At 39.1% G+C, this 21559-nt stretch overlaps 1 protein-coding gene across 10 annotated transcripts in view; it reads right to left on the bottom strand.

Moving 5' to 3' along the window:
• ATP2B1 (ATPase plasma membrane Ca2+ transporting 1) overlaps nt 1-21559 on the bottom strand; it is a 60691-nt gene that overhangs the window by 31484 nt on the left and 7648 nt on the right. For all 10 annotated transcript variants that reach the window (XM_039703839.1, XM_039703840.1, XM_039703846.1 and 7 more), the window contains exon 2: nt 2618-3029. In XM_039703839.1, the coding sequence (XP_039559773.1) occupies nt 2618-2822 (205 nt within the window). In that variant the 5' untranslated portion in view covers nt 2823-3029. The remainder of the gene's footprint in view (nt 1-2617; nt 3030-21559) is intronic.

Genomic DNA, 21559 nt, shown 5'->3' on the forward strand with positions numbered 1-21559 from the left:
TTATTATAAGTATCTATATCTGTCCAGAATATTAGACAGACTTTTGCTACTAAAGATATGTCAAACATTCTTTTTGCATATTTGCATACTTGTAAGCAGTAAAGTCTGCTCAGTGTCCTTTTTTCAAGTAATACTGCTAAAGGTCCGTTCCCATTTCTCACTTCAAATCAGATAAGTCTGATGCAAATTTTGCCTGAAAATAGATGTTGTCTTACATTGTCAACAACTTCACAGCAAGAAATGGAACAAGCTGAACTCATGCACTGTGCACCATGTCAGAACTACCTGTACTTTTCCTGTGAAGCCCCTGGTAATTACATAGTGGTAAGAGTGTCATGTCATAAAGGAAACGTGATTAGGAAAAAGTGTCCTAGGGCCTTGCAGGTATACACACGAGGTTTTAGAGAGCTGGTATTAGCATAATACATAACAGTTTTCTGCAAGATCTTCCCTAGACTTTTCTCTGTTATTATTGTCTCCCTTCTATACTTATGGTTAGAATTTGACAAAAGCAGAGACCTAGTTCTACCTTTACAAGAGCTCTCCAGTACTACCTCCAGAAAGTTTATAGCAGGTTACCTAGAAGAGACGCTGATTCTCTAAAATTTCATGATGTGGTTTAGAGTCAAAATGACACCTCTGTTGGATGCTGTTCTAACTCAATTAACCTTTTCTGATCCTGTTAACATGTTCAACAGTTGAGTCTGTAGTGTGTTTATGAGCTTGTCTCACACTTAAAAAAGGATGGTGCCCTTTTATTAAGTCAGTGACTGTATGTAATTGATTTTAGTGTACATCTAAATGTCAAATCCTTTTGAAAGTGAAAGGCCTTGATCACACAGCCCTCAGTACAGCACAAGCAATCTGCAGGAAAGGGCATACAACCCTTGAGTTTTAGTACACTGACACGTGACATGTTTAGTAATTTGCATGTTTGTTACATTAAGAGACAACGTGAATCCTGCAGTATACAAGGTATTTGGTGCTGAGTGCATTGTGGTCATGTAAAATTGTATGTCCACCAAGCTTGCACTAATAATGGACCTTTAGCTTTGCAGATCACTGTACAACAGAATTCAACTCTCGGTTCAATTCCCAGCTGTAGAAAACTATATCCCTTTCATGGAGAAAGGAAACTGCCTTTCCATACTGTGCAACAGGTCAACAGGGCAACGAGAGCCTATTGCTCCTGAGATGTGTTACACTGCTTATACACTACAGTGCTCCACACACATGCACTGTACAACGGCCAAGGGACAGAAGTTTGTACTCCTTGTGATTTACAAACTTCTTCATCCTGAAATTGGTCTACTCCCATTCACTGGTAGTTCGGCCATGTCAGCTGGCTACTTTCAGTTTGGTAAGAGGAACACAATTCATCTACTGATAATTTCAGGAGTCTGGAAATCTGGCTTCAAAAGCAGATCAAGCCAAAACATGCTAAATGCAGATGTACCCAGAGGTACCTTACGGCATTAGTAGGCTGTTCTTGGTCCAAGAAGACAAATCTTTCCATAGCATTTCTGAAGAACAGAAAGCAACGGCTCTCCAGGATTAAGACAGCAGGTACTTTGCTGCTACCGACATGACACCACACTGGTTAAAATCTGTGTGAGTCCTTAAAAGCAGAGACACTACAATTTGCCAAAATCTTGATTTTGGTAATTCTCAATTGCTCTCAACAGCAGGACTTCACAGTAAGTTTCAGTTAATGTTTTTACATTTTTTTTTTAAATACAGTTTACTGCAAGTACTACAGTATGTAGACACTACAGTACTTTATTGGAAGAAAGCAGTAAAAAAAAGCCAGGTCTTAAGGAGAACTTCCGCAGGGTTCTTGAGAAGGAGACTTAATAAATTTATTTACTTATTTCTTCACATTTGTACAGTCTATCTTGGAGTAATAACTCTAGATAGCAAAAGCATGATGTAGCCACATTTTACAGAACGCCACTTAGTCAAACAAAGACTCCATCAGAGATGCTTATTTCTAGGGAGTAAGATTGTGTAATCACTTTGCAAACCTTCCACTAAGAGTAAATGTCAATGCTTCAAGTTATATTGATAGTTATTTTGCATAGCTCAAATGAAATCTACAGAAATACTGTGGATTTAAAAACTAGATCCTGCTATTAAGAATCCAACGTAACACAAACATGTAATCAGTTTTAAAAATTGCTGCATTAGCAAATCCAAGAACTAGGTAGCCACACAGAAGCATTAATAAGCCCTGCATTAGAATATTAAAACCCTGGGCTCTACAACAGCATGATCTGAACTGTGAACTATAGGTCATATGACCTATTAAAAAAACTGATGCTTTCACAATCAGTTGAACACTGCTATGTTGCACTGCTGTTTCATATGTGGATGTCTACATCAATGAACTCTGTTCCAAGTGCAGCTTCATTAATACAACATCTCACATGCAGCTAGAACAACTGAAAAAAAACTCTTGCTTACTTATTACCATGGAATACGTCTGTCTTAAAAGAACGCAATATTTTGTTATGGTCACTAAAATGCTTTTACAAATTTTGTTCTATTAAAAAAGCAGTTTGCTGACTAAGGCTTTTCATAAATGGAATTTCCTCAATAAGTGTTAAAATTTACTTACCTTCATTTGGTGAAGTTTTCAACTTTGTACAGATGCCATGTACATCACCATAGCATTCCTGTATTTTATGCAGTGCATCTGCAGCTCGAAGTTCCATAAGAGAACGGAGCTCTGCAAGAGTAACTCCAAAATCTCCATGATTAGCTTCTTTCACAGCGTTTTTTACGCTGCTATATGCAACCGAGTTGTTTGCCATGTCACCCATGATGCATGCAGTCTTTAGCGTAGACAGTTTCCAGCAAGGAACAAAATTTCAACTTAAAATATTTCCAAAAGGAAAATAAATCCTTTGGGTATGAAGACAGTCAGGAGAGCAGACACATCACCCAAGCAAGAGAGCCCGTCTGGAGAGATGTCTTTGAGGTTGTCCCATGGTGTGTTCTGTTCCCCGAAGCCAAAAGGCATGTACAGTCTAGGGAGAGAAAAAATACACATTCAGTTACATAACATCTATACTGAAATGCATTGTAAGACAATCCCTACTCTCTCTACTACGGTTACAGAACAAATTTCTTCTTTAATTTCCTATGATATTTTCAGTTTGCATTCCAGAGGCAAGAGTGACAAGGAGGAAAATGGATGTTTCCCACCCCAAAACAACCTTGTATTATTGGATTTCCTTAAATCATTAACTTTGTAACAACTGTTGCCTTTAACACTGGCATTTTCCTTCAAATGTCCATATGGTTCATCATCAAGCAGCAACCTTTAAAAATACCTAAAATTAAATCTGTTTCCAGGGAAATGGAGCTTGTAGCATGCACAAGTGACGTCACGTGGGGAAAGAACATACTCAAGTCAAAAATTCCCACTTTCCAATGACGCCCTCACCTCAGAGTTTGGGAAGAGCAAATTTTTTGTGCTCCCATTAATTCATTTGTGCAAACCTCAAGAAAAAACTTCAACACTAAGCTAGCCTACACATGAAATACTTCTGTATTCTAAGTAGGATTATATCTTCAGGCAGACCTAGCTCTTAATGAATTTTTCACATCCATACAGTTTTAGCCCTGCTCTAGCCCACTTCATCACAGCTCAAGCCTTGCAGAGGGTCTCCATTTAATTCTTTGAAGAGAGGGAAAAAATTGCACAATACCACCTTTCTGCACAAGGGATGAGCAGACTGAGAGCAGTTCTTCCATCTGATGATCAATGTATTGTAGCTGAGTAATTGTCATCTAGCCACAGGACTCTATACCTAATTCCTATTCCTAATCCCCATATCTCGCACACACGCATGTAGCTACACAACAGTGCAGTGCACACACAAACTCCTCATGCCTGTGTGAAGAGTTGCTGTGTGCCAAAACCAGACTTCTGATCACGAAAATCAGCTTTATTGGCATAATGAAGTGCAATGAGCATGTGTAACAACATATTCCCCCACAAAACATGACTGCCAGGCTCGGATGAACAATAACTTGGACACTTTCAGGTCAACAAGACCCTCAGGTGTAATATGCTTAGCAAAGGCAAAAATATCAAGGCAAAGCATCAGCAAACAAAAGATTTCTAGTTACTTCCCTGCCAGCTTAGAGGACTGTTTGGCTGAACTGCTGAGTCTATGTTGAAGATATAAGCACCCAATTACCAGAAATTTAAGGTCTTGGTTCCAGGAAAGACTCAGATTTCTGCTCTGGAAATAATCAGTTGCAGTTATACTAAATCTACCATTTAAAGCACCATGCCACACTACTTTGTTTGCCCTGAGAACAACCACTGACACTGTAAACCCCTGAACTGATGCCACCTAACCACAAGTGACAGGCCCATCTCTGGCAGAACTACAACATCTACAACTGCAACTGCTCTTCTCTTCCTGTCACAGGAGATTCTGAGAAAACCACTGTCTATGGCTGTTTTTCAGAGAGTGACAAAAAGCATAAAGCAATCAATATTCACATGTATAAAACTTCCAACATTCTATAACATCAAAAAAAGCTCTTAATTTAAAAATTAATTTTAAATCTTCATTGTTTTCTCTGTTACTTGCAAGAAAATGTTGCAACAGTTGAAGAATGCATGATGATAGTGTTAACCTGCACGCTAAGATAAAGTTTTGATTAAGACTCTAATGAGTTCTGTTAGAGTATCCTGCAAGTGAAGAATTCAATGCAAACCATGTATGAAAGAGTTTTCTTTAAAAGACATGCCACATTGTTATCTAATACCCAAAAGCTAGATGTTGTTGTCCAGCTGGTAGCCTAGGAGGATTTATCAGCTGGCATCTGATCATAAGCTATGACAGTATAACAAGAAGCAGATCAGGCAAATGAGTCTGTATAGCTATGGAGAAGATGCTGCAGCTGCTAATTAGGCAAAAATAGACCAAGCAGAAGGCCCCACAACCAATTACATCAAACTTGATTTAATTTTAATTAAGCAAAGCTCTGTTCAAGCCTCTAGCAGGGGCCCTGTACTTGATGCCCAAATACACCTAAATCCAAGAGAAAAGTATAGGAAAGGCTACAGCTCTAGTCACTGTTCACTTGTCATCAAAAAGTTTTAGGATTTTCTCTCTCCATATATATGAATAGAGGGGGCCAAACTTGCTTTCATATACAACTAAACTTAAGAGCAGTCACTCTGCTTAGTCACAACTCAGCGTGCTTTGCACTCCAGTTCTAACCTCTCCATGCATCTACATCAATTTTTACTATTAAGCAATAATCCAAATTAGTAATTAATAAGTTTATACTGAAGGGAGTCCTCCTGTGCTCTAAATGCCATCGTAACATACCAATGGTCCCTTAGGGTTCACAGGCAAATTCAATAAGCATTCATTAACTACAAAAACAGTGCAGTTATACAGATCAGCTCTAGTAGTGACACAAATTATTTGGTACATCCATGTTAGCAAAGAACTATGGAAAATTGAAAGGAACAGTGTGAAGACTTCAAATTCTGAATATTGAACAAGTGCAGTGTTGCTCCAGATCATAAAAATTTGATTAAGTATTATTAATTTTTACATAAAATCACATCAGGATCTGCTTCAGTAGTCCATTTTTACCAGACATTTCAACAGAGAGCACAAGAGCTTCTTGTCATACAGGTACAGGATGGACTTAGTCTAACACAGATTTTTCTGTAGCAATGAGCAAAGACACTTTCTTTAAGAAATATCCTTAATGCAGTTTTGATGTAAAATCTTGCAACACTCAATCAGTTCCTGTTACAGCAAGTTCCAAGAGTCCACTTTTGTAACATTAGTGGTGATGCATATTGAAACTATTACGACTGAAATTTAGTAGCATAAAAAGAAGTGCATTTTAAAGCTAAAAGACCATCTAATAATATTTATCTTCTCAACTAATTAAATATTTTATTTGTTTTGACCTGTGTTTCAGTTCTCAGTTGCATCAGTCATTTGAAATAAATTAATAGCATAAGCTCTGAAGCACTATAGTTTAAAGCAACTCACCTCAAACTTCCAATCTGTTAATATCTCAAATTTTAAATTCAGGAAACAGTTATCAAACTTATTATACACCAATGCTGAAGTTCTAGCCTATTTAAAGTTTAATTCAGTTGAAGTTTTGTGTTAGTGTCCAGCTTAAACAAGCTGCATACAAGATTATTAAGACATTTACCTTTCATTAGATCCATCAACTTTTGGATAATACTTTATCACCAACACTTGGTTTATCCCTTTATATCACTGAGACTAGGAATAACTTAAAAGCTATTCTCTGTCACACAAAAATGACTAAAAAACTTGAACTGCAGAGGCAAATTTCAGTAGCAGCACATACTCTCATAGATAGGATTCAGATACTTATATCAATACCTCTGAGAAGACCTTGCTGCCCTTTGGTTGTAGTAACTTCACTGACACATCATATCATTGTAGCTGCTTATGAAGAATAACTTCCTTACCCAAATCAAATCATCATTTATTGCTAAGGGACTGTGTTTTGTTACCAGACAAAGACACTAATTCAAACCCATAACCTATTAAACAAAGGTTAGACAACTTTGCCAGTGTTGGGAGTTCAACATCATAAGCTTCTGTAGTTGGACTGGAGAATGGAAAAGCTCTAAACACAAGTCTACATGTAAAGATGCTCACCAAAGCATGAAGAAACTATAGATTACTTATCTATTTAGTGCTACCAGAATATTCTGCACTGACCAAATTAGAAGCTGCAATATGTTTTTTGAAGTGTTCCTCTGGTGGCACAATTACTATTGCCCAGATGCACAGGACCTCGCCTACCTTAGACCCCTATCCAAGCTTTTCCTATGATTACATTTACATTTAATACTTGCTTCACTAACCTACAAGGAAACACAATTTTCTTAATATTAAATCACTTAAGCACACTCATATCTCAAGAGTCAAAGCTCCAGCAATTATAAATCTTGTGTCATTCAATTTAATCTATACATCTGCTTGAACAGTATGCATTCAGATATTGAGCATTAGCTGATAGCATTTGACCTTCAGCAACACACTAAAACTGGGCCCTGTAATATAGGAAAGGGCTTGCAAAGTGATTATCTCAGGAAAGCCTTTGTTTAATCTAATTAGTTCAATGAATACCAGACAGATCTGCATATCAAGAAGCTGTTGAGATAAAAGCCGTCCCCATATGTTTCAGTTGTCATGCCTTTTAACCTGCCTACAGCTTCAAAGATATTGAAAACATATAATATGCTTTTGCATACTTCAGTATGGGTGTGATCCACAGCTTCAAGCCATCACATAACATTGCAGTGGTGGGGGGAAGAAAGAAGGGAAGTTGTCTGCAATATTATTATAATGGAATATTATTACAATGAAAAGTAACTGTAACTGAGAAAGTAAGCTGGAAATCAAGCTGAAATTGACTGATGCTCTGAAGGGTCAAACTTCTTACTGTATGAGACAGATCGTCCCACCTACTTGACAGGCTACAGAAACTCACCAGCTGTTTCACAAGGAATATGAATGAATTCTAAAGAGGCAAAACATAAATACAGAACAGTATGCATTTACAAGTCACTATTCTGTAAGTTAAAATGTGCCTAACTGGACAAACAGGACTTAATAACTTCAGTGCCATGCTATTGTTTTAGAGCAAATATCTCAGACAGCCTGGTTTATGAAGAGACATGTAAAGGTAGACTGAAGAACTAAGAGGCAAAGGGCATGAACAAAGTTTTTAGCATACCATCTTCAACCTATGCCCAACAGTGTTGCAATGGCAAGTTTCAGTTATTACAGCTTATGTGCTATAAACAGTAAATTCATCAAAGGTCACGACTTTTGCTTAGTTTTCAAAGAGAAATCTGATTTAATTCTGAAGCCTAATCTCCTGGGAAGCAGATGTACTTACCTATCTGAAATAAAAACTGGCCTACATTCTGCATTGGATCTAAACACTGGTATTGTCCCTGCTCGTTGCAGGGAGGTTAGACAAGATGACATTTACAGGTCCTTTCCAACCCAAATTATTCTGTGATTTATGGCACTTAATCTAAGGGATTTCTGCTGCCTACTGTGGTTGACACTTGTAGAAACCGTTTCATCCACTGGTGGCTTCTTTCCTTTAAGACCCTGAATTTATTTCTTATTGAAATTATAGCAAATTGGGACTTCAGTAGTCTGAAGTCAGTTTGGTAGTAGTACAAATTAGCAGTGTTCACACGCTGGTTCTGCATAATTTTCCTCCTGTTTTGGTAGTAGCAAGGAAAAATTCTACAAGCCTTGAAGGTGAGTTATTATGTCACAAAGGACATAAGCTTCTCTTACAAAGCAGCTTGGTCCACAGCCTCTGCCAGGAGCCCAGCAAGCAAGCAGACATTTTGTTATGCCATCAACCATCTGCCAGACCTGTACTGCCCTACCTTGTCCAAGCCATGGCCTCTCCCCACTCACTAAACAACTCAGCTCCAGCTGAAGTGACACCTGGATTAAGAAACAAAATCAGAAAGTGCTGTACAGAATAGTCTGAGTAGGAAACTATTTTATCAAGTGTTTAAAGTAATCATTACCTTACTGAGGTAATCAAATAGATATTACTGATCCAAAAATAGACAGACTAATGCAACAAGAAGGGCCTCAGAAAAAACTATGACCACTTTCAAGGAACATCAGACTTTGAGACACACTGGAAAGTCCCAGAAGACAAAACCAATGTGATCATCATTAAAGAAAGCAACAAGTGTTCTCTGTGCTGGCACTACTAGGGTTTCATAGTCACCTATTTCATATCACATTGCTGGCTTGGCCACAAGATGACAAACACTTAAGACAAAACCATGCAAAAGTGTCAAGTTTGTAACCACTTAAAACACTTTTCTGCAGTCCACAGCCCTGATCAACACTCAGGCAGCTTCTGTCTTCTCTACCCACAGGCCCTGAAGTTTCCCATTCTCTGTACTTCTTTTTCCTAAACTCATCTACTTTGTGCTCTGTGATGACACTAAAAACTAAAGGCCACATTCAAGAGGACTGTTTGCAATAAAAGGTTACTCTAGTTTAGGATTATAATCCCAGTGGAAAAAAAAAATTAACCTCTAGATGGTACTCTGTGTCTCATGCAGAATCATTTTGAGTGTGTTCAAACACCTAAAATGCATTTACTGTGTGTGTCAGCTTCCTCATCTAACTTGAGGTAAGCGAAGCTGCCAAAATTTGGACTAAGGTAGCTGATGGCTGAAGGCAAACCTGCTGGTATTTAAAATGCAAGAAAAAAAGTTTGCCCAAAGCCCATCAATATTTTCCTTTCCTTCAGATCCACTGAGTTCTAAACAAGATGACTAAGGACTACAAGTCTCTTAATCCTGCACAGTTTAGGATAATTGTGCTGTAAACTAAGTTCTCTTAACAGATCTGTCATATTAATAGTTAACTATATAAACCTAGAAGTGGTTTTTTCCTAAATATGTAGTAAAGTAATCCATTAACAAATATTCACATGACTAGGTTCATTAACAACTTACCACACTTTTCCCATCAACATTTGTCAAAATCATATTGACAAAAATGACAAGACAAAGCTGAACTTTTCCAAAAAGAGATAGGGTAGTAGCATGGCAACCAACTCACTAAAATTATGCATCGTAAGACTACAAGAGTTTACTGGCATTCCCAAAGTGCAAAATGTTTTCTGGTCACAAATCCTGACAGGTGTGTGTTAAATGAGGCATCACTGCATGCAACTAAGTTTCAAGTAAAGGTAAAGTGAGATGGTACCAAATTTCATCCAACAGAGATGGAGCTGGATTCCTGGATTTCAGCTACTTGTTGTATTTAGAGCTCAGCGCAAAGCATCCAGCTGGTCACTTCTGATAATGTCAGCAAACCAGCAGCTGACTTCATCAGTTATTCCTACAGGTATATGACTTGTCTTGAGAAATTTATTCACCTTTTTTTTTTCCCCACAGAACTTATATTTACCATTTCATCCTGATTTGCACATTCCCCATTTTTTATTTCAGAAAGTATTCTTTTATGCTAGTATCCATTTATGCAGAGCAGTAGACTTTTGACTGTGATCATGCTTCATGACATCAAAGAGATGCAAAAAGCTTTTTAGATTTATGAGCCTTCAGACAAAAGGCAGAAGTCCACTCTTACCTGATTTTTCTTGTATTCAGAAAACTTCAAAAAGATATTTAAAGTTAGTCTCTAAAACTATTAGGAAATATTTATGCCTATGAGATTGAGCCGAATTACTTCCATAAAGACACTATATATAACCAATTCCTTTCTATTAAGAGCAATAAAATTAACTTAGGCACTGTTTTAAGGCTTTTCTTGCTACTTTGGACTAGTTTACTGCTAAGCACAAACAGTACCACAAAATAGTCTATATGCTCATATACAAATATGTAGGTAATATACAAATTGTGATATTAATGTGGTAAAGGATCAATTTATGATCCTCAAAATCATCATTCCAACCAAGAAAGTGTCTGGAATGTAAGAAAAATAAAACAAAAACCTCAGGTCTGGTCACCCATCTCAATAAGCCCACACTACGATGCTAAATTGGGTATTTGTTTTGTCCTCTTGTGGTCAAAGTTTAAAAAGCTTCCCTCTTGGCCTGTAACAAGGCAGTTTGAGAACCTTCAACTTCAGATTTTTCACAAGCCTTTTGGAAATACCAGACTACAGTATACCTTTATCTTCAAACCTTTAAAGAGCCTTACTTCTTCAGAAACCTATAGTTTAAAAGCTATGCTAGCTTGAATGTCATTAATTCCTGCCTGCCAGAAATACACCAAATAAACTGGCTAAAAGAGTCATTCTGAGAAAAACTGCAATTATGTTTGCCATCTTCTCTTCCTAAGGAGACAGAGGGTTTTAAAGTTCAACTATCATAACTAGTCCACACTTGAGCAGCACTTCAAGAAATACTTCACAAGTTTGCTGCTCTTGCTAGTTATGTCAAGAGGTTCAGGGGTCCCTTTTTGGTTTGTGTTTTCTTTTGTAAGAAGTAAGGGGTTTTTTACCTCAATATTTAAATTTGAGAATCCAGTGTATGGCTTTGCAGAAACACAAGACTGAAATGTCACGCAGAATTCTTTACTATGATTATACTGGCCACCTCTTTAGCTCTCTTTGATAAGTTTTGAGAGTTTAACTCACCAATCCATTCTACTGGGCCTCCTCTTTCTGGTACAGTGTAAGCATGTTCAGTAGGCTTCACGTTATGGTATTATCTGACATTTTTTATGATTTTGAAGGCTACATATTGCTTTATCCTTCAGGGACATCTCCAGTTTCAAAACTAGTGATAATACTTTTCCATCTCTCTGATGTCTGACACCCACTTAAAGGCTAAGTTGTCATGCTCCCTGCATTGTCACGCACTTCTAGCTACTGCAAAGTTTCTCATTTATGCAGGGTTGGTTGCTGGCCTGGGATTGTTTTACACATACTGAAGCATTACTGCATTATAGCTGTCTGTAGAATGATGGCAAATTAACTGCTCTGTGATCAGTACACACATGACAATCCCATGTCCAATACTTCTCTCGGGAGTTTGTTTCTTTAACACAGGGAATATATAAGCAGCGTTAGCAGACAGAATGCACAAAGCTGAGATTCCCACCACAGCACTTTGTAACTCTAAGAAAGCAGCAAGTCTGTCACATCCTCAGGTGACCAAAGGTATGGCTGTGCTACAGTGACATGGTGTAACACTCCCACTCACAGAGGTCCTGAAGCAGCTCTCATTATTTGACACTAACAACACTGCAACTTACACCTGCCACCCTTATCCTTTTGCATTGGGAAAAGCCACCGACTCTGCCAAGTGCATTAATGAAGTAACAGAGTATGGGAGCTCTGCTGCTGCAGCAGGCACACAGGCAGCCTCGGGCCCAGAACACACACTTCTTGTGTGCTTCTCTACTCTTCTTTACAGCACCTCAGCCTCTGAGGGAAGGAATTTCATTTTGGGTCCTGTTCTAAGTTCATCTCTCATGGGATACACAGCACTCCAAATGGTTTTGGCACTTCTTCCTTTACTATTGCTTTTTTATTTTTATTTTTATTTTTCTTTTCTTTCTCTATGTACTTCTATGATCTTTAAAAACAAATAATTCTTTTCCTAGCCATGAAATCTGCCCCCATCCAGGATCCAAGGAACAAGAAAGCACCATACTGTGGTCCTAAGCCTCCACCCTCCCACTAGCTGTGATGGTAGCCATGTATTTCATGGTTCTACACCTGTGAGTGGGCTACTTGTTGCTGTGTGGTGCAGAAAGCTGTCATCCAAAAAATGATCTCCCCCACCTCAGTGGAAATATTTACATAGCAGCATTTCTACTGTCTGAACAAGTTTTTCCACAAGACACCAGGAGGGGCTGATTTATTTGTAAAGTCACACAAGTAATGTGGATATGCCAGCTTAAGGGACAAGACACACAGCTAATGCTAGAAGCATCTTTATCATGTAACTATATGGCTGCCACCTTTAAGATAACATTAAATCTTCCTTCAAGGGGAGAATCCTCTTCCCTCGGTTATTTCAAGTTGCAGTGGGTTGAGCAAACCCAGGGCACAAGTCAACTCACTGGCAACTAAACAAACAGCATGGTACTTAACTTTTCAGTGAAGGGCAGACACTGTTTATTTGGACTGAACAGCAATTTCACATGATTGCCAGACAATGGCTCAAACAGATTTAGTAAATTCAATTAATTTCTCAGTTTTGGTAGGCTATATAAAATTGCCATACAAACTGGCTATGTGCAAATAATAATCACAACTTCATGTCTGAAGTCTTCTTTTATTAAGTACTTAATTGTGTATAACTCTTTAGGTTTCTGAGATTACAAAGACATCAGTGGTTGATTAATTACTCAGGAAAAACAAAAATAATACCATGCTCGATGATAATATTTACAAGTCCTATGCCACACAACAAAGGAAATCTCCAGTTCCCATAAGCCAAAGGCCTTAAGTCTTCACCAGCATCAGTGGATCCTAACGCACTTTGCAGACAGCTCTGCTTCCAGTCTAATCAGCAATCATTCAAATTATGAGGTGAGCTAGGTGTCTAATTTAGCTGTGGCACAGTTCCCCTAGGCAGAGAAAGGCCATGCCTTGAAGAACTTCATCACAACCAGCTGAACCTACTCTGTGCTGAGGAACAGCTACCAGATTCCCATTGCTCCCCTGCCCTATCAAAGGCCAGCAGAACTGAAGTGGCAAACCAGCAGGCACTCAGATGCCTGCAGCATAACCACCTTTGGCACGCACAGCGAGGTGTCAGTCTTCTGATAAAGTAGCTCTGAATCCTCAGTAGCAATTGCTAGTTTAACAAGCTTAATATCTGTCCTTCCAAAGGATGGTATCTGGATTGAGAGCCTAATGCATTTAGCACAGCTCAATGCTCATAGTTCAGCAGCAGCTGACCCTCAGGGCCAAGAGACAGTCCACCCATAAAGACTACAGGTCATCATTCTGTCTCAGCAAAGTCAGACCTATTTTGTTCCTTAACTACAGAAAGCTACTTCCCACAAGTGTTTGTTTTACAGTGGCACATTGTACCAGTGTGCAGCTTCAGCAATCATGTTGTTTCTAGTGATACCAAAGGCATACATATCTCTGAAGAAAGGGAATTGGGAAAGGCAGTATCAGCTTCTGCACTCAAGTGACAAACTTCAAGCATCCTGCTAAAATTGTGCATTATAACTGCTGATGACACAAACTCTTTAAATGACCAAGATTTGTACGTTCAGCTCATGGCTTCCAACAGACTTCCTCAAAGGACCAGCACCATTGCACGTCTGACTGTATCACACCTCGGCTCAGCATGAGATTCTTTCACTGTACAGTTGAGTAGGGGTTCACAGACCTTGTTAAGTAAGAAGCCAATTATATTTTTAATCTAAACCCTGCAACTCACAAATTTCTCTTATGCAGTATGCAGGCAAAGCAGAGTAAGGAAGACAAAAGCTTCCTCTAACTGAGGCTAGTGATACTCAGTGAAGTGACTGAGAAGATCGAGTATCATGAAACAAACAAAAAATGACACAGCACTATGAAGCAAAATGCAGCAAAAATTACCCAAACTCCCACAGTTAGGGAGTCAGTTTTTCCAAAGGTAATTTTAGGAGATTCCTTCTCTGGTCCTATTGCTCCACTTTTCTAAGCAAACTCCTGTATCCCTGTTTTCCTCAAAGGAAACCTCAGCTGGTTTCTCAGCACTTTCAATAGACTCTTAAGCATGAAGGATGTGTAGCATTTGGAGAAGAGAAAGCAGACTACTAGGAAGCAGCTGTGCTAGGACTGCTCTCCAAAAATCTGCTTTTCAGTCCCTTTAAGGATGATTTACTTTAATTAGTTTATCAAGGGAAATATAGAAAGAAGCCATCTGAAAACCTCTATAATTAAGCATTATTTTAGTAGCCTTAAAAAAAAAATCCTACCTGATATAGACAAGACTTAGAAAAAACTGGTGCAAGTATGTAATCTGCTAGTAACAAGTAGCAGACTTGTTATTCACACTTTCAGACCTGAGGTAAGGAAAACACTGGTAAGGAAGATGAAATGAAACTTAATGAAAAGTCCTACACAGTGAAAACCAACCATACACTTAATTTCAAAGTTGTTATGAATTTGGATTATTTGAGTTACACACAAATTCAAATCTGTACACCATGACAAACAGATTGACATCCCCGTTCTACCATGGTCTCCAACCTATTAACTTTTTTGTTTGATTTTACAACACTTGTTTTCCATTTCCTCCTTTTCTCAAGGAAAGGGATGCTTTAAGAGAGACAAAAATTTATACCAATGGACTCCTAAATCTCCTTCATGTTTATTCAAACATAGCAGCACAGCTTATAAAAAATGTTCCCAGTTCACCTTCAGACAAAAGCCATGCATTATGCTGAACCTTTATATGTAGTTTTGCATGTTGCACTCAGACCTGTTACCAGTATCTAGTAGCTTGCTCTAGGTTACTAATAGCAAGTTGCTACTTCGAGTGTCATACCCCTGCTACAGGAGTCAGATTTTTGCACATGTATCCATTGCCTTTGATATCTTCTGCTCTAACCAACACAGCATGAAATTAGGGTAAAGGTTGGTTTGTTTGGGGTTTTGTTTGGGGGAGTGGTGGAATAACTAATTTTGTTGATGTTTGAACAGTTATCTAATAAAGGAAGCCAGCAATGTGATCGAAGAGTATACAGTCAGAATCCAGAATCAAACTAAGTGTAAAAGAACAAACAATTTTAGGCAGTTACACGGCTGTCTGTCAAAGTAACAATCTAGTTTGACGTGTGATGCTTCAGGCACATAATTAAGCTAAACAGCTTTCAAGACAGCTTTCTTCCTTAAAATTGAAAAAGTAGGTAGTTACTAAAACTTTACCTTGTTGTTGAGCAATTATTATTAAAATAAGCCATCAGCTGTCACAAAGTATTTTTCACAGAGCAAATATTTTCAAGTATTTAAACATAATGGCAAAATTGCCCACAGGAAGCCTAAAACAAGCTATTTTATTATTTTAAGATATTTTAAGATCAGGATTCTCTGACTCTTTAATTTGGAGATTCTGAAATGTACTATTAGACGTTCCTAAAAAATTGATGCACTTTCCTGTGCATGGAGAATCCTCCATTTGTTCTTGTTTGACAAGACCAGGGTTGAAGGCAGACATGGCCAAGCTAAATGTAATGGCCTATGTTATGGAGGTCCACAATTTTTGGTTTACTTGTCCATTTACCTGATTATTAAAATGGAACTTTGGCAGTAAAACTCTGCATTCTGATCATAAGCCAAGTCATGGGGATAAAATTCAAGAACTTAATCCACCATAGCAGGGGGAAGAAGAGCATATTTGGTAGGAGGAACACACTTGCTGTGTGAAGATAACTTGTTCTAACCTCGGTGTGAAGGACTGGGCAACTGTCTGGATTTTTGCAGCCAAAAAGCCCCTTCTCAATACAGCAATGCCTAAAGACATCTGCAGAGAGCCACGGGTACACCCAAAGAGAAATTCAACAGGAGGAACTATAGTGGCTGCACTGAATTCTTAATTGAGTTTGTTCGATTTTTTAACTGTTCTGGAATATTTGACATTTATGAATTATACAAGTAAAGTGACTGGACAAAAGACTGGAAATGTATCTTCCAGGGTCAAAAGTCCAGAAAATCTCCTTAGACTTCCCAACCAGAAGCCAGACTCCATGTTACAAGGCTCAAAGGTTCTTGTTCAGAGATTTTTAAACTGGCAAATGTTAAAAAGACAGTTTGGGTTATTATTCCACTTATCTGGTTACTGCCCAGTGTATTAGGGTGGGTTACCCTTTTGGTTCTCTGAAACTGTTAAACTCTCACTGAATTCAACAAACTAAAGATAACCAGAGCAGTGCTATAATAGAATAATATCAGAAAACAAGATAACAGAATGAACTACATTGGCATGTAAAGATGTCTAATGATTACTAAGTGCAATTTATTTGATTATGTTCAGAACACCTATGTATACCAAGACTTTGTTCAAGCCCAAACTTCTTCCATTCTGGCTGAGCATTTTTATATTGAATATCTCTTCACACAGAAAGAAACAAGTAGTCTCAGAATAAGCAAATAAAGGTATATGGGCACTCAAATTTATGGAAGTAGATAAGTTTACTTTCCCCATGTGAGGCTGCTAATCATAGCTCTTCATGTACATATAGGACACAATACCTATAAGAGAGGAGCTTAGCTGAACTAGATGTACAAGTATTTTAATGGATAGCCCCATCCGATTGTTGATACACAAAAACAGATCAGACTACAATTACAAAGGTATATACAACACCAGTGTTTACCATTATAGCATGAGATAGCATCTGAGACACCTGATTGGCTTTCAGCAACTATTTGTTGACCCATTTTTCAGGAAAATCCCTCTTCTATTTATTAAACTGTTCTTAACTCAGAATTACACACAGGCATACTTGTAAGAGGTGCTACTCAGCTATTTAAGCTCATGAAAGCTACTTTTGCAGAGCCAGCAGAGGGAGTACAGACATCATTTTACTTATCAGCTGTGAAAAAGACACCTTGTAAGAAAGCACTAAAAGAGCTGTGCCTGCAAATCTAATGCACTTAGTTTAAAGCATGCCAAGAACTTCCTCGGTCTTTCATAGACATGTATGTCAATGGGCAGTGGAGTTGGTATTTCACTTCTGATCCTCAACCAGCTGTCACATCTTAAAAGTCTCATACCTGATGAATGGCAGGAGCAATTCTAACAGTACTAATGAGTACCATAAGGTCTGATGCTTCAAATGCATTTTAAAAAAAAATAAATTTAAAAACCAACCAAAAAACTCAACAACCAAAACCATCATATAGATACAATTCAAGTTTTTATTCCTATGGATTCCACTGTTTCACAGTTTCTGAAAAACTAAACCCTTTTGGTTGTTCCATTTCTTAGAAAACAACTTTACCTGGAAGACAAGGTGAAAAATTCAAGAGTTCAAGACAACCTCAAGCAAAGGAGCCCTGAAGGCACATAGCAGTGTTGGACTAGAAGGTAACAAACAGTGAGCCTTTCTGCTGATATTCACAGAGGCACGCACCTCCTGGCAAATCTGGTTTTACACAGCCTCTGAGGCAAGAGCCCTGCTGCTTTTTTTAGCATTTCCATTGATCAGCCTGCTTTGGAGTTGACAATTATGACTGAACAGTGTTGACACAGTGGCGGGTGTGGAAACAGTTTTGGAAAGAGAAATAGGCTTTGAGCAGACAGATTGATAGCTTGTTGCCATGCTCTCATGGAGGTGAACCCAAAACTACAGGCCAACATGAGACAACATACCTTCCTGCCAAAAACTCCACAGACACCCACGTTTTTTAGTCTACAAAACCAACTGGATTTTTTTTTCATAAATAAAGTTTGCATTTCTTAACTTGTTGGTACAAGGCTCAGCTCATATACAATTCTTTCCAATCTGAAGCATTCATCAAATAATTTTTGGGGTGGCTATTTTTAAGTTTCACTATTTAGAAGTCTGTATATGAGAAAGGCATACAAGTGCAATAAATGAATGCCTTTGTCTTAAAGTTTCCTCTAGAACAGCAGTAAAACACTCCTCCTCCCAAAGAAAAGATAAATTTCCATCATCTTAAACTTCAGATGAACTTTAAAAAGCTTTGACAGCTTTAATCATTAGATTTTGATTACTACCTACCGAAGAAGAATGTGCCTGTAGCTACATAATTTAGCCTTCACTTGTTTCAGGTTTTAAAAATAGAAGAACCACCCTTCAGCAAATTAGATGGCTGTTTCTTCTCCCCATCTACAAGAAAGTGGTATTCACTTTTCAGCTTCATTTTCACATGGCAGATTCACAAAATTAGTAAGTCAGAGTGGGCTGAGCTGGTTTCCATCTTACAGAGCTTACATGATATTTCATAATGACTAAAAAGGTTTACCCCTATCATGCAACAAAGCCACCTCACAGTTTTGCTGTTGAAACTCAGAGCTCCTGCAGTGCTCTCTATTTGTGTGCTGCGCCTGGGTGGTTCCCAGGACTCCAGCTAGGCCACACAATACGTTGCTCTACTCAATATGCAGAGCAACCACAGCAAGGAAAGCCATGCTTCTTCCATCACAAACATGCTGATGATCAAGTGTCAGGACGCATACCAACCACTCTGACCATCCCTTACTTCCCCAAGTTATTGCAGTCTCTTGTGACAACAGTGAAGTTCCTGCGGGTACACGGAGGCTTATACAGATAGTAAAAATGATTTTTCTTTTCAGGCAGAATGGTTATCTAACCAGATTCACCACACATATAATCCAATGCCAGTGCCAACTCAAAACACGGCAGAGAACTACACTGAACCTGTTTGAGTGAAGCAAATATGAAACCACACTTGCAGGAAATACCCACAAATTCTAATTCATCCGGCAACTAGCACCTTGCTAAGCTCCCAACTAACTATGTTTATAACACACTTCACATTTGAGAGGCTGACATTAGGGCTCTAATGAGCAAGTTAAGACACATGATCTGTTTATATAAAGTAAGTAGGGTGTGGGGGAAAGGGCTGAAAAGCCCCTTGAAACATGAGCATCATCATTCCTCTTGGTGAAGTTTCTACAGCAAATTCCACAGAATTTTCTACTTTAGAATTACCACAGCTACCTTTAAGGATCTACAGAGGCTTGTTGTTATCTCAGTTTTTAACCTGAAACCCTTCCATATAGGACACAGCTGAACAACTACTGATTCTAGCATTAATCACGCCCCATGATTTAGTACTTCAATAATTGGTATGCATGCAGCAGATGCAAGAGCTTTTTTAGAAGACAGTGTTGAAATTGTGCTCTTCCACATCACCTGTTTTCACCACCGGAAGGGTCTATCTCAAGTTCTGAAGCCTGTGTGCATTTCATGGGTTAAAACTTTACATTCCTTCCATCATACGCACGATTCACCTGACCAAATGGGAACACCTACCTCTGAAATAGGCACTTCGGGCACTTTTTGTAAACAGGCAATGGATAAATTAAAACATATATACCAAAATATTATATTTAGCCACCCAGGACATGATCTAAAATAGCCACATGCATCTCATAGATGCGCTTGCGTCGCTTCAGCAACAGAAGCAGCGCAGAGTGACTACTTTCAGTTTTTTAAGACGCTTATGTAAGTGGCCAGGATTGCTCTGCCAAAGTTAAGCACAGTCGGCTGGGCTGAACTCACATATCAAGCAGCTGCACTACCATGTCAGAGCAAGAGGAAGGATGTGGCTTCACAGTTAGTTTAGGAATACCCAAGCCTGTGCTACTGCCAGAAGGTACAGCCCTGCGCCAGCACCGCCGCTCACCTGACCTCAAGGTCAGGGGACAGCCCTAGATGAGAACCGGTGACAAGCAAGACAGCAGCAACACCTGCGGCTCCTCCTGAAGGTCACACAGTGACAGGGACTGCCCCTTCCAGCCAGCACAGGCCTCACCAGCTCAAGTCAATCATGGAAGCTCTTCTCCACACCCCCACGCTCATCCTGGGAAAAAGATGAGACTAGCTGCACCTTTGCTGCAAAGCCCCACTACAGACCATCACCAGGGTCCCTCTTCAGCCTTCCCCCTTCCAGGTCAAGCAAAGCCACCTCGCCCTAATTCTCTCCACACACCACAGGACAGCCCCATATCGACTGTCAGGAGAGGTGCAAAACAAGGCACCATTTTTGGATGTGGCCTCGCAAGAACGACTGAAGGCAAAACCCACTGGTCACACTCTTGCTCGTGCTGCCCAGCACGGGCCAGTCCTTGCCAGCACAGGAGAGCCCTGCAGCTGGCTCAGGCTCCCTGTGCTGCAGGGTGGCCAAGACCTTTCCTACAGGCATCCCTGTCCCCATGGTAGGGTAGAGGTGCCAGCCAGCCTCAGCTCTCCTGTTCACCCTCACTCCAGGAATGTAGGCCATGCAGTAGCCCTACAATCATGTCACCATTTTCAGCTACTGCCAACTGTGACAGTGAAGGGGAAAGCCCATCAGAAATGTTTTTACTTTGCCAGCTCAATAATGCTTAGGAGGGACTTTGGGCAGCTCCCCATCAGGAGCTTGAAATTGACCTGTTTTACAATGGCTGCCTCAAAGTAACATGTATGAACTTTGTCCAGTTCAAAGCATTTTGCCCAGGGTTATATATAACCTTATTCTCCATAACAATTTCTGTAGCCTTAGATTTGACTATCAATAGAAGGTAAATATAAAGCTTTGAGCATATGCAAATTCAGCGTTGCAGTTTCGGAATGAGAGGTTCATCTGTCAAGAATGTTCAACTATCTTCCCAAAAAATATTAAGTGCTCCCCTCAAGCATACATCCCTTGTATTTTTTCATCTGGTAAACCAATTTTCAGTGTTAGAAGGTAGCACAACACAGCTTTAGGGTGTCAGACTTCTCTCAACCAAGACAACTTTTTCTAAACCATTTTGCTAATATGGTTTGGGGAGCTGCTGTCCAGTGCCCGGCAACACCAGGATCAACAAGAAAAAAAGAAAGCCATACACAAATCACTCACTCACAAACAAGACTTAGCGTGTTATATGCTGGCATTTAATTTTTGGTGTGTGTGTTTGTACCAAAGTTCTTTCAAAAGGTTCCCGTAACCTGGTATGCATTGCAGTGAGTAACTCTTACATGAAGGATAACTCCACTGTAAGCGCCTCCATTACCAGTAAACAGCACACAAAAACCCAGAGAAAGAGACCATGCCTTTATCAAATCCCAGAGAATTTAGTCCTTTATTCCCAAATCTCTTTTAACTCAGTTGAGAAATACAGCTCTAGTTCAGGAACAAATCCTTAGATCTGCAGTTATCACAACAAGATCCACCTATTAGCAAAATGCATCTGAAAGCAGACTTTATGAAAATGTCAAGATGTTCAACTATGCAAAGCAAGCTCATTTCAGAATAAGAAAAATCACTGTCAATGTTAACTACTTGGATTGCAGAGCAGAAGTAGGTGA

The sequence above is a fragment of the Passer montanus genome, unplaced genomic scaffold (assembly GCF_014805655.1).
Source record: "Passer montanus isolate IOZ18808 unplaced genomic scaffold, ASM1480565v1 scaffold17, whole genome shotgun sequence".
In the NCBI taxonomy this organism is placed as follows: domain Eukaryota; kingdom Metazoa; phylum Chordata; class Aves; order Passeriformes; family Passeridae; genus Passer; species Passer montanus.